The following is a 14,642-nucleotide window of genomic DNA, read 5'->3' on the forward strand; positions in this document are numbered from 1 at the left end:
TTTCAAGCTCCCACACAGCCGTATTCGTAAATGACTGATAGTCTTTTATTCAAAGTGTTAGTATTCAAAATGGAATTGAGTATTAATAATAAACTGTTCATTTTGATATTAAAAAATCTGAATATTCATACAGGCCTAGTAAAATCTAGCCTATGACCTCCCCAGTCTTTCAAAAAATGATGTCGTCCTCGTACCAAACACCCTGTAAACAATACACTTAACTTGCCTACTATGAAAAATAAATTTCTAACCTTAGAAACATTCATCAACAGCATAATTTTGCCCAAAATACATAATAGTTAAATTTTAAATAACTAGAACCAAGTAACTACAAACTATATCTGAACATTTTAAACATCAATGTGTAATGATAATCCTTACGTTACCCTTTGATTACCAGGTTATGATTATGGGCACACATACACTGCACTTCCAAAATTGTGCAGCGGTGTTTCTGACACATCTTTGAAAACTCATACTTTTTCCTTTGATTAAAATAAAAATCAATTCAACGCTCAAATCATAATTTTATGCTAGAAAGTAATATACACAATTGACAACTAAGGTACACTGAAATCAACTAGTTCTGTTTTATACTTGATGGTTGTGGTAATCTATACTTCAACATTTCATTTTCAGCTTCGAAGTAAGAAAACTCGTTGTAGCAGAAGTACTCTGGGTTCTTGTACTCAGCCTGCTTTGAAGCATGTGGACCAACTTCTGTAACAAGGAAGAAAAAAAATCTCTTTATAAATAATGTTGTGATGGCAAAAGTTATTTACTCTAGTAGCAAAGCACAGGGTTTGTGTTTGAAGCTCAAAAATTCTGTTATGAGCTGTAAATACAATTAGGTATATTTCAAAGAAATACATACTACCTATTGTAGCCATTCATTATCATGGTGCAATTTCTGGAAACCTTTTACACAGATTTTCTTTTCTTGGTCCATAGACCCCAAAACCATCACCAACTCTTAAAGTATACGGAGGCTTTTTTAGTCAATATTTTATAACACAGTTTTTACCCTGGACACCATTGTTAAAAACTTTTAAAACTTAAAGTAAAATTATTGCTGTTATTATTTACAACTTACATATCACAAAAGTATTGATATACTAATAACACTTTCTACTTTGATTTGTATTCATTAAGAAGTTTTGATATTTCTTTACTTAGTTTTGGGGAAATCTGTGTCCTTCCAGTAGTTGTAAGTTATATATATTTTTTGTGGACATGATAACTGTCACAATTTTCCACAAATCACTTCAAAACTGCTACATAAAATCTAGGTCGAGTTCGTTAATTGGCAATATCCGACCAAACGGGTAGAAATGGTGAAGGTTTATAAAAAAACAGAAAAATTGCTGTAAATCACATCCGTTTGAATGTATTATAACTCGTAGGAGTAATACCAGAATATGTTGTTCGACATGCTGTCTAATACGCTTCCTATAGTAGTGTGCCACATTCACTTGTCTGATACATCTAATTTACATGTTAATACACAAAAAGATTAATGTGTATTAATGGAATGTCAGTATTTTAAAAAAAAAAAAATCTCCCGAGTTAAATATATATTTGGGGCAGACCTATTTTTTTCAAACAAATACAAAAAAATAGTGGTCAAGATGAAGTAATCAAAACCTACAGTTGAGACATTTGTTCAGAAATAATTATTTTTGCACAATTTTACTGTTTGTTTGTACTCATTATGCCTCTCGTTGGTAAACATTGTTCATGATGCAGAATGCAGATAGTGCTGTCTGTTCGCTGCCTCAGGTCAGACAGATCCGCTCCACGCGACCGTACGATAAGTCGATCATCATCTGTCGCAGGTTACGCGAACCAGTCTAATGCCATACATGCATCTGCATCATCAGCTTCGACGTGACACCTCGAGCAGAGAACTGAAGAAGCAACGCAACTACGTCCGACTACAATGGGGGGGAGGTACCTGCATGGGTCCGTCACGCAATCACAACAAAGCTCCTACGCACACAAAGTACATTACTCTCGCATCTGGGCAATTCTGTAAAAAAAAAAACCAAACCTACAAATCCCAAAGACCTTTCTGATTTGGCTGGTACAATAACCTGATAAATTTTCAGCTTCCTGTATAAGCTGGTATTCATATGAATACACACAGAAAGCACCAGAACGTGTCTTAACTAATAAACTGTTTGGAAAATTGGCACCGCTGTCTCATGCACCTGACTTTCATCCTTTCTTTCGCTACAAAAAATTGTTCATGTTCTATAAAAATAACCAACTGCTAAATAAACGTATAAATTACCATATGAACACATTATTCATTTAAAGTAAGAAACAAAAAAAAAAATCTGAGCATAAGACCAATTATTTCTCAAAACATAATAAAAATGTCTAGAACTAAAAAAAAAAAAAAAAAAAACACTCCTTACTATGGCACATTATTATTATTATTATTATTATTATTATTATTATTATTAGTAAGGTTTTGTTTAATAAATTTATATGTATATATTTAGAATGTGTTCACATAGAGTAATTTTACCGAACGAACATAAATTTAGATTACCGAAAACAAATTTCTCTCAAATGACAATTTAAAAAATGTGTAAACACTGATGTCTGTTGTATGTGGTGCATTATGTAATGACGAAAAACAGTTGATAGTATATAATTGTATATTTTTTTTATGACCCAGATAAAAACTACATGGGCACAATAATGCTTCAGGTTGAGATTACATCATTTCCGTCACTCGACTGTGAAGCTACGCTGCTTGCTTGCAATGATGTGGGTCAGAAGCGGTCAACCTCTTAGTTTTTAGAGCCATATATAAAATATTATAGCAAGTCAATTAGTATTCTGTATATTCTTTTTATTTAGTATTGACAACAAAACACCTCTCACCCCCCTTTTTCTTAGATTCCTTATATTTTTGATTGTGACAGGCAAGGGTGCAACAACTAAATTTACAAAGGGGGAGGGGGGGGCAATATACCTTTTTATAAAGAATCATCGATCCCCCCTATTGAAGCGGGGGGTCCGGGGGTCCTCCCCCGGGAAAATTTGTATTTCAAGGTGGAAAATGGTCCTATTTAAGCAGTTTTATTATCTAAAAATTGATTACACAGCACTTTGTTTGCCCCCCCTTCAAGGTTTCAGAGGGGGGGCAAAATACCCTTCCCCCCTCCTCCCGTTGTTGCGCCCCTGGTGACAGGGCACATCTACAAACTGAGCAGCATGTCACCACTCACCACCTCCGGCTAGCTCAGAATTAGGTGATGAGTGGAACATACAGGTTATGTGGCAGGTCACAAAGAAATTCTAACTCAATGTTCGATGTATTACCTGTTTTTTTTATTCATGTAACAATCACAATCTATATTCCGCACAACCGAATTTTAAAAAAATTAAACGGTACAAAAAATAAAACACTGAGCCATCGCCCGAACAACGACCGCACGGCCCGGTGTTCAGACAATGACTGATTTTACAGCCTTCCTTCCCTTCGTGCAGGCAGTAACCTGGGCTCGCTGACGTAATTCTCAGCCAATCACGGCGCAGGGTAACAGAAACTTCCAGGAAATGCTTACTTCTGTTCCCATGACGCAGCAATTTTCTCTCTCTCTCGCTCTCTCGCTCTCGCTCCCGTGACCATGACCGTGACTCACACGCCTGCCGTGTGAAACAATGTCTCTGTCGTGGAAATAACGAAGGAGAATCACATCAGCATGCCTTACCACACAAAGAAGACAGCAAAAAAAATTACTTCAAAAATAAACTTATGCATTTTAAAAATAAAAACAATAAGCCCAGAGAATTTATTTCACAATAACCTCGAAAAGGAAAAAGTTTACATCTAACCTGAAATTTGACAGAAAAAAATTTATAACAAATTATTATTGCTGGATTGCATGCACGACAGTGAAATCACAGCTTTCATGTAATGCAATTCAAAATATAATGTGTTATCTTAATTGATTTAAATTTTTGAACAACCTAGCTGTGATTTCTTGTCCAAGTGGTGGGGAAACTGCCCTAGCTGTGGGACACTGGTAGATAGTGTCCAGTCAGTGTTGCCAATACTTCACCTCCTGGTGGAACGGAGAGGACAGCTGAACTCAGCCCGGGAACATTTCCTGGGTCGGGCCCCTTCGCAGGTGTGCTACTCTTCGGTGCTTCTTTGCCACCGGCAGTTACTAACGTCCTCAGATGCTGCGGACAAATAGAAATCTGGGCTACAGTATCGTTCAGTGTTGGCTAGTTTCCAATATGCAGTTCAGAGTTGGATGGGTAGGACTAGAAAGGATGAGAATTTTACACTTCTGCTGGTCACCTGAGTGTCACACCCCCCCCCCCCTAACATACGATAGCTGCCTGTGATTCGCCAGTGTAGACATTGTAAAGCCTCTGCTACTATGAGCCAATTGCCTGCCGACTGGCATGCCGGTCTGACTGTTTCCCACGCTACGATGGAAATGCTGATTCTCTGCGCAGTTAACAGTGGCAAACTGTAAATTTTCACTTATGGCTGCATGTATGGCACAATAATTTTCATAAACTCCAGTTTGGTTGAATTCAGTTTAATTGATTAGGTGTGCTATAAAAAAAAATTCACACATAAATTCAAGTATCAAGGATAAATAAATTTTGATGTAAAATATAAAATTTTAGTTTTTTTTAATAAGATAGTTTGTTTTTAAAATGTTTGCTTATTAGCTCATAAATGTATGAGTGAGATGATTATCTTGTTGCCAGCACTGTACTTGCGAACTTGTGTACTTCACTTGCCCTTGTGACACGCTTGACAAATTCGAATGGGTTCAATATATGCCTTTTTAAATAGTATAGCCAGGCAAACAGGTTGTTTACATAATTTATTTTTACAACAAATACATTTTTTTTTTTAATGTTTAACTGACATTAATAACTTTTATCACTTCATTAGTATCACAGAATTTATGGCACTTCACTTTATAATTTTATCCTTGTTAGTAATCCCAGTCAATTTTAAAGTGAAAATGCTTTACAAATCTTTAAATTATTAAAATTTTATATTAGATATAACCTACACAACTTTTTCAAAATGGTTAGCGTTTCACCTCAAATTAAGAGAAACGTACACAGATTCATTTACTTGCATTCTACACGTCCTGTTCGGACAGCTCTTATAATGTCACTTCCGAGAACAAGTACGTAAAGTAAGTTATATACTGCAAGCAAATTAGGAAAGGCCTAAATATATACTTCAGGTGCATTTGGACACGGCCAGAGTTAAATTTCCAATAGTCACCAAAAACTGTAGCTATTTTACTAAGTTTGTTTACATGCTCATTTTCTTGTACTCCCATTTAGCTTGGTAACTAGATTAATTTAAAGTCACCACAGGTTTTGCATATACTGTGTGCCAGACATGAGTAGCTTAGTTTAAAAACTAACTCATATTAAGTTAAAGTTAATGTGCAAAAAATTTGTGACAAGTCACAATTGAGACCGGCTAATATGATGATCGTTCTTTGCACATACTGCAAACACTTGATAAATATTCCATCGGAATTTGCAGGTAGTGGGGGGTAAAGTTCTGTAAATTACTTTGATTATTTAAAAACTATTAATGGTTGTATTTAAACAAAAGAGTTTTATATGAATTTTTGGTATTTATTCCTCTCACGTTGAATTTACATGGACACAGCGTGTCCAAAATAAAACACTCAAGACCTCACTTCTGCAGAGGGTTTCTCAGTCCTGTGCCTTCACTAAATAATGTTCCTAGTGGCTTCTCCATCTGCCAAGTACCGAACAAACTGACATTACATCCCAGCGGACCAACGCTGCATGTCTGGAGCTTAGTTTCTAATTAGTCTGAAAATGTGGAAGGATAAAATAGTTTAAACTTACTGCGGCATGGCCCCAGCGCCCAGACGTGAAACAGTTCGCCCTTACAATATCATAAAATTGTTTTTAGCGATCCGCTGAACGGCGAGACTAACCGGCAGAGCGTTCGAACGACCGATGTCGCGCAACTGCGTACCACTACGCAGGGAAGAGGCGAGTGTGTGGCCTCGCCGACCAATCACTACAAAGCTTCTCTTTACAAGGACACATCATTGTACACATTGCACTACCCTCGCATTGAGGCGTTCAAGCAAAAAAATGAACATGCAAAACACAATGTCCTTTCTGATTGCCAGAGACAAAACTCTGTTAGTTTAACCATCTCCTGCAGGAGTGAACACATACAGAACAGAAGCACCAGTGTCTCTGTAACTGATGAAATGACTGGGAAATTGACACCGCCCTTCAGTGCACCTGTCTCTCATTCTTTCTTTTATGAAAACAATATAAAATGTTCTAGAAAATGAGAGCTTCTAAATTAACACAAACATAAAATATAGGCATGAAAATAATATTGAAGCTAAACAAAACACTTAAGAATGGATTAAAAATAATACTTACCTAGCAAACAATGTGAAGAACAGCAAAAAACATAGTTAAATAGCTTTTTTTTCAAATCAAGTAACTAAAAATCAGAAAATATTATAAAAAATATTAACAATTAAATATAAAAACAAAACTAGATCACCATGACCTTGAACCTACATAATCAGCTGATAATACAGCATTATTGAAAAACATCATGTCCTAAGAATACTCTGCAAAGTTGAGGAGGGCAGGAGCCTGCAATGCCGTAAATTTAACTGAGTTAAGTTAAAAGTTAGAGCTCAAAAATATTAACTGGTTAAAGGTTAATGTGCGGGAATAATTAGTAACTGTTAAATGTTTGAGAATTTTAACAAAATGTTTAACAGGAATAGTATAAATATACACGGATATGTAAGACTTGAAAACAAGAAGGTGGTGAAGGACAGGAGGGGGTTAGGGCTGCTTAGCAGGACACTGAAAGGGACAGGTAGGAATGTAAAGGAAAAGGCGTACGCGACATTGGTACGGCCAGTGTTGGAGTATGCCTCGGCGGTGTGGGACCCCTATGTGGAGAAGGAAATTGAGGAGTTGGAGAGGGTGCAGCGCAAGGCAGCGAGATGTGGAGAAGTGAAGGGAAGGCAGGATGGGGGAAACACACAGACCATCGGTGATGATGAAGGAGCTGGGGTGGGACACGCTGCAAAAAAGGAGGAAAGTAGAAAGGCTAGTGAGAATGCATAAAGTAATTCGTGGGGGGAGGGGGGAGGGGGAAAGCTGGGAGCTAGGTTGAACAGAGGGCTGTATCGAGGAAGGAGGGATCATGAGTGGAAGATTCAGAGGGAATGGAGACGGACAGAGAGAGGAAGACAGGTGTTCCTTGTGAGGACGGGGCGAGAGTGGAACGAGCTTGAGGGGAGGACACTGGATCTGGGAGGAGGGAAGGACTTACGAAGGAGGCTCCAGAGGGGGGAGGAGTGAGGGTGTGACGCCGCCGTCGGTGCTCCCTCTGAGAGCACAGACCGCTATGTGTCCTCAACACCCGAGCCAGTGCTAGTGCGACGAACACGCCCGCGCGTGTGGCTTAGTGCAGCGACCCGAACGGCGTGACGTCAGTCACAGCCTCCTACGTGTGCAAGGCGCCCGGCCGGGTGTGGCATCGCGCAACTAGGTAGTCTGTGTACATGCATTTGATAAAACAATCAAAAACTAAAACTTTTAAAATAGCCAATAATTATTGTTAACTAACTAATCATTTTGTAAACCAATATCGTTCACAAAACTGGCCGGAATCACCTACCCGCGCTCCGCAGTTTCCCGCGGATTTTTCCCCCTCCCTGGCCCGGTTGCCAGGGAGAATAGTCAGTAGCGACCTAGCTCTCACCGGGGCCGGCAGCCCCGCGCACGGGGAGCCTTCACCTTTCGCGCCATTTCCACGTTAACAGCAATAGGTAAATGTCTTCAAATCTTTATCAACAGCTCCCCGGTCGGCCCTAACCGGCCGTACGATATCTCGTGCGGTCTTTAGTTAAAATGTGTGACTCGCAGAGTCTTTCCCGTGCTACGTAAGTGCAATTATTTAGGCGACCCGTCGTGGCGCCTGCGCCTCACGCTATTAAAACCCCCCTTGGGGAACTAGTTCATAGCCCACGCGGGGCGGCACAGTGCCGAACGCGAAACAGAGTTTAATAACGATTTATCACCTGGGACGTGCAACGGTCGCGGACGAGATATCCTGCCGGATTCCGCCGCGCCCGTCCCCAACTTAACGTGGCCCTCGCCACCACGCGGACTGACCGCCTTTGCGTGACCACCTGAGTGGGACACTTGAACTTTACCCCGAACTCGGGACTAGCCCTTAGTGACTCTAGTGTAATATTTCTTTGTTAAGTGAACTTGTATAACCAGCAGTTAGTGTAACCCGTGTTACGTCCCGCACAAACATTCACGTGTGCAGAAACGGGCTTGCCGCTCACCCGAGCATTCGTCTCGTAACTCGCCGGGTACCTACCCCTCTTCAAGTACTAGCCGCCGGGCTACCGAGCGACCGTAAGAGTACCGCCGAGTGAGGGTGGTGTAGGCTGAGTGGAGGTCGACGATGATGCGGCCAGTCGCGTGAGAGTGCCATATGTGACGTAGAGAAGTGTAACGTGTGCGATGTAATAAATCTGTTAAACGTACGTGTGTGTTTTCTCTAATACGGCGTCCTGGGAGGCCATAACAGCCCGGGGGGCCCTTTGCAGACGCGTCCCTGCCTGCAGCCACGAGGCCAGGAACCCCACCCTTGAGATCAAAATTCTTTAAACCTTTTTAATTTACGTAATTTCAAAACAGGCAGCGGGGACGGCGTCAGGTGGTTGGGGGGTGGGAACTCCTTGCGGTAAATATGTAGTGTACGGATTAACACCAAAAAAAAATCGTACTAATATAAAATAACATTCATTATATGCTCTTTTACGTCCTCTTTTCATAACCGCTTGCGGAGATAAGAAATTCCAATTACTTTTGGAGATATCGCCGTTCTTATTTTGCAATACAAGCCCTATGTAATCATTCAACAGACGCCATTTTATATTTTGCCGTGTGCGCGTGAATGCCTAAATAACAGAAATTTTCCATTAGGTAAGGTTAGTTACATTATAAATACTTCAAATAAACGGAAATTAAAAATTATCAATTAATTTTACTTGTATAGTTTTAAGTATTTATAATGTAACTGACCTGACCTAACAAAACGGGACAAAGGATGAACAGTAGGAACTCACGTAATTTTCTTTTTACGTGATGTAGTCGTTCAACTACATCGCGAAAAAAAAAAATATATATACTTGAAAACAAGCAACAATGGTGAACGCGGGAAGCCTACGATTCACTCATCCTTCTGGACATACCCGAATACTCACGTTGGCAAGCCTTCTTTCAACTAGAGGTGTGTTGTTACAGCAATTTTCGGTATCTGTTCCAACCTGATACTGATACAGTAATATACCTAGTTACAAGTATCTGATATTTTTGTATCAGAGCAGTAGCGGTCCCAGGAAGCGACAAGGTACACATCCTCCGTGCCGTCATCACCAGCGTAAAAAGGTATCGGTGTCTCTGATACATTATTTATCACGCCCGGTAATTCTCTACCTCTGTTACTCTCATGCCCGCCTGATACAGCCAGTATCAATCAGTTCAACATTCACTGCAGTTCGTCCTGGCCGTGTATTAATTACCACCATGTACATTGTTGCGGGCTGTCATGCTTTGTAGTTAGTATCTTTATAGTGAAATAAGGAATGGATAAGTGCAGGAACAAGACTTCATTTGTGTGGAATTATTTTTATGGAAAATAATGAGTTTGCTAATTGTAATTTGTGTAAACAAAAACTGAGTTATAAATCATCATCGACTAATCTGAAGAAACCTTTGAAACGTAAACATTGATATAGTATGCTCACTAATGTACGTATCTGTTTTTTTTATTTTTTATTTTTGATAAAATCGTAATCTTGTAATGTATGAAAACACTAGTTACTAATTGTTTTCGGAAAAAAAAGTCCTAATGTTGATTTCATCTGTTATTAGTGTCAACTGAGAATTTATTTGCATTTTCATAGCTGTTAGGTGCACAAATATAAATATTATATATTGTATTAATGTACTTTTTAATATTAAAATTTCATTAGTTTTATTATTGAACGAGACTGTGCACGCACTGCGCACTGAGCGTACTTTGATGTGGGACAATAACCAAATGACTCGTAACAATTTCGCTTTGCGCCTCTCCTTCAACGCCTTCCCCTGCGCTTCCTCCCCTACATTATTTCCCTTCTTTATCCCTTATTCGTCGTTCCTGCTCCCTCCCCTTTCACAAGCTCCACCCAAGTGACCGTCATCTGCGATCGGGTTCTGCGCACGCGCACATTGGCCGTGGTGTTGTTCCAGGCAAATTCTGAACTGATACTAAAGTACTTGATACTTTTCAAGTGTACTCGTATGTAGTTCCTGATACAGGCGCGTATCAGTGCCAAAGTATCAGGTTGATACTTTTCGACCCACCTCTACTTTCAACAGACGAGAGGCAAACGCCCGATCGTGCATCTTCGGTTTTTTTGTTTTGTTTATTGTAAATAAATATGCAACTCATGAAAACTAATGGTCAATTAGGTTATGTTGGCTACATTATAAATACTTTAAAACATTGTGGATGGTTGATTTGGTTAGGATAGCTACATATTAAAAAGTTATTTGCTAAGCAACCATAAAATGATTTTACAGTTTTTTTAATGTAGCTATACTTACCTAATATAACCAACCATCCACAATTTTTTAAAGTATTTTTAATTACTTCTTGCTAATTTTAAGAAAAGAAGGCTTGCCAACGTGAGTATTCGGGTATGTCCAGAAGGATGAGTGAATCGTAGGCTTCCCGTTGAACGCCGCATCAGTGCACAGCATGAAAATTAAAAAAATTCAATATCTCCTAAAGTATTTGGAATTTCTGATCTCCGCCGGGTTTAATGAAAAGAGGAAGTTAAAGAGCACATAATAAAGGTATTTTTGGAATTTTAAATTGTTTTTTAACAAATATTGCCCAAATATGAGAATTAAAAAATTCGATATCTCCTAAAGTATTTGGAATTTCTTATCTCCGCAGGCGGTTATGAAAAGAGGACGTAAAAGAGCATATAATGAAAGTTATTTTATATTTGTACGATTTTTTTTGAACGAAGTATTTTCGGATTTTTAACATTTTTCTCTCACAAATACCGCTACACTACATATTTACGAAGTATTTAATGAGAAACTAAATAATAATAATAACTAGTAAACAACAAAGAAAACAGATGATTTAGTAATCGTACCCCAAATTTATGGTTATTGCTGCCATTTCCAAATCGAACCAAACTCCTCGTAGCTTGCAGTGCCATTTTAACACCTTAAATTTTCATCAACAAATAGTATCGATATTCAAGTTCGATACGGGAATCCTAGATTCATAATCACACACGTCCATTATGCAGTAGCGATCAGGCATGTCAGATTTTTTTTTCTCGGAGGGTTCTTTATCTCTGTTTCCTAAAATTAGTATGTCGAGCTTCAAAAATTTTAATTATAACTTCCATTTATCGCATATGTGCTGCATTTTGTTTTGGAAGTTTAATATTAATTGTTGACAATCGTAATTTTGAAGGAAAACCATTGCTCTGAGAATTAAAAAAATTTAATTCCACTCTTAGTCCATTGAAATGTTACATTATTTTGGGCTTAGCGTGCGTTTGTCAAAGGAAGCAATTACGATATATTTTTTAGATATGAAGGGGTCTTAGGGCCGATATTATGACCTCCGGCTAAATCTTTAGGTTAGCTAGCCTTCTGGTTAGGCTAGCCTCCGGTTAACGAACGAGGCTGTGGAACGAGGGGTGTATTATGATCCATTAGGGCGGCTTGCAGAGTCGTTCCGAGAATTCTCCGAGTGCGAGTGGAGTTTGAGCCGAGAAATTTTCATTGCACAGTCGAGAACGGAGTGAAATCGAAGTAATATCCGAATGAAACCGAGTAAAAACAAAAACGAAGGAATATTGGAGTGTACGCTCAGCCACTTATGGAAAAAAATTCAAGATGGCTGCGTTGTCAGAACCAATTATGGAATTTCTTGATTTAATTGATGAAGTATTTCTAGAAAATGAAGAAAGAAATGTTGCCAGGGACCCACGTCGGTGTTTGAGGGATTTTAAAAATCCACTGGAGTGGTTTAGTGATGTGCAGTTCAAACGACGATATCGTTTTACCAAGGATGTTGTTTGGCATCACATTCTGCCTTTGCTAGTGTTTGAAGAACCACGGAGTCATCGAGGATTACCGCTACCGCCTGTCCTGCAGCTGCTAATTGCCTTGCGATTTTACGCAACAGGCAGTTTCCAGGTAAGCAGTCAGAAATCATAGTTACTATACTAACCAATACCTTTTGTTTACAATAATACAATCTCTCACTCTTTGCCTAGGTTAGCCTATTGTGCACTTCAGTATGTGGTGTTTAATTTGTGGTTTGCATAGGCACATATCGGTGCAATGTGAAATACTATTTACAAAAGTTAGCAGGCGATTAAACAGGCGTTAGCGAGTCCACAGTTTCCCGAATTATCTGACGTATCTCTGTCGGTTTAGCGCAACATACACGACATCTGATACGGTTTCCCACTGGCGATGAATTTCGTTTGAACAAGCTACGATTTTACAACATTGCACACTTTCCCGGTGTTACAGTAGTAATTGACTGCATCCACTGATGCCGTCCCCACTACCTCTGAATATTTTGACATGATTTTTGCTTGGGTTCGAGATCTCAGGGAAGGTTCGGCCTTGTGGCTAGAGGTAGGTGTTAACGCAGTAGGGCCCCCCGAGCTGTTATGGCCACTCGGGACGCCTGAAGAATAACACAAAGTTTCTGGAAGATATTTGCTGAATTTATTACAGCACAGCCCAATACATGGTGCTGCCCGTTCTGGCCGTAATGGTTTGCCCGACGCGACTAGTCACACGCGCAGCTCAGTTCCTCAGTGGCGAATCACGATTTTAATGCGCGTGAGGGGCGGACTTGTACACGTGATGTGGCAGTTACAAAATACACTCTAACATGACGAACGATATCTTAACGAACAAAAACACTTCACTATTACCTAACACTTAATAAACTGGGCTAGTGGCACGTAGGCCCGTGTCTAAGACGACTCTACATTATACCTAGATGTGTCCCAGGGACTGATTCGTTAGTACATTTGAGGGCACGATGCCATGCAGCGGTGATACCTAAACTCTAACATGACTGATTACACTTTGACGAACAAACATTTCACTAGTACATAACACTTAATAAACTGGGCTAGTGGCACGTAGGCCCGTGTCTCCGGCGACTCTACGTGATACCTAGATGTGTCCCAGGGACTGATTCCTTAGTACATTTGCCGTCACCCGACCTCTGTGAAAGGCCCGGGGAGTACCTGACAAGCGCTACGGGCGTCGCGATGCTCTTGTTGTCCGGAGGGGCGCCAGGCTAGCGGGCTGCTAGGCCGTTGGTGTGGGGTCGTGGGTACTCTGCCCCCGCGTGCCCTACCAGGTACACGGCTTGAATGTAACCTGAATGGTTCTACGCTTGACTGTGAAGGCCGTGTGGAGGACGGGGAATTACGGAAAATGATATACGAGTTGGCGAGAATACATTTAATTTGTGAGTTTCACCGGGGGGTCCATGTGGGTACACGGTACACTCTACAAGTCCGCTCCGCGATTCAGTCCCGCTACAAAAATTTTCACCAACACTAAACACAACACTACGTGATAATGGTTACCGCGGCAGACTCGCGGGACGTGGGTCGATGCTCGCTGGAGACGGCCAGCGCCGAAAGTTAACGGGTGCAGGGGGGGCTCTATGAGCGGGCTCCTAAATTCGGCGAAACACTTACGTGTGTGCAGCCGGCAGGCATATGCACGGCGTCCTTAAGTATAAACACTTTCGCTGGAGTCAGCCAGTACCGTACGTTCTGTGATACGATACGTCGCGGTATCACGATGAAGACGGTCGGGATAGGCCCGGTTCCGTAAAATACGCGCTGAGTCGACGTGGGCAGCGATGAATTAATAAGAGGTTTTAAATTTAAAGATATAGTATAGAATAAAATAATCAAAGAAAGAAAACTTGGATGCTGCCCACGGACACACGTCTGTTCCCGGCGCGGAGTGGTTGGAGACTGCCGAACATGGCCGCCTCGCAAGGAAGAGAAACTCTCTTCTTTGTGTGTCGGCGTCAAAAAACTTATATGAATTGAATTTACTCTATTACCAGTTAAAACATGTTCCAGGTGCCCAATTAAAATGTAGCACCTGGTAATTGGGTGCTTAAGGCTGAACAATGGTTTTAATGTATTTAATTATTTAAATTGTGACATCGAGTTGGCGACTGTAAATTTACTAACATATTGTCCCACTGTGAATTGTTTTAGAGGGATTTCTCCTATTCTGACTTGATCATAGTCACGGGCATTTTAATTAAGGCCAGTGGCCGCGGTGACTGTTAATGAGGTTTGTTGTCTGCTCCGTGCGTGGTGTACTCGCCCGGAGTGGCTACGACGCACTTATTACATGTCGGGTAATTAGTAATTTCGTACTAATGGCTTTTCCCTTAATTGAATTATGGGTTCGAGCCTCCGGGGTTCCGTACCTTTAAATTTCATTATGTCTATTGGGGT

At 40.3% G+C, this 14,642-nt stretch overlaps 1 protein-coding gene across 1 annotated transcript; it reads right to left on the reverse strand.

Moving 5' to 3' along the window:
- Positions 1-507: 507 nt before the first annotated feature.
- Positions 508-11,437, reverse strand: LOC134542163 (uncharacterized). The gene is made up of 3 exons (XM_063386187.1): positions 11,262-11,437; positions 4,080-4,203; positions 508-720 (listed from the first exon to the last, which is right to left on the reverse strand). The coding sequence occupies exons 1-3, from the start codon at positions 11,325-11,327 to the stop codon at positions 581-583; spliced, it is 330 nt and encodes a 109-aa protein (XP_063242257.1). The 5' UTR covers positions 11,328-11,437; the 3' UTR covers positions 508-580.
- Positions 11,438-14,642: the final 3,205 nt, after the last annotated feature.

This window comes from Bacillus rossius (assembly GCF_032445375.1).
Source record: "Bacillus rossius redtenbacheri isolate Brsri chromosome 4 unlocalized genomic scaffold, Brsri_v3 Brsri_v3_scf4_2, whole genome shotgun sequence".
Taxonomy (NCBI): Eukaryota; Metazoa; Arthropoda; class Insecta; order Phasmatodea; family Bacillidae; genus Bacillus; species Bacillus rossius.

What these genes read in the sequence shown, in the direction of transcription:
- LOC134542163 (XM_063386187.1), bottom strand. Translation starts at nt 11,327, where the DNA reads ATGGCACTGCAAGCTACGAGGAGTTTGGTTCGATTTGGAAATGGCAGC. An exon ending in GCAATAACCATAAATTTGGG is followed by an intron (nt 4,204 to 11,261) that starts GTACGATTACTA and finishes ATTTGTCCGCAG; the next exon opens with CATCTGAGGACGTTAGTAAC. An exon ending in CCTCTCCGTTCCACCAGGAG is followed by an intron (nt 721 to 4,079) that starts GTGAAGTATTGG and finishes TCCTTGTTACAG; the next exon opens with AAGTTGGTCCACATGCTTCA.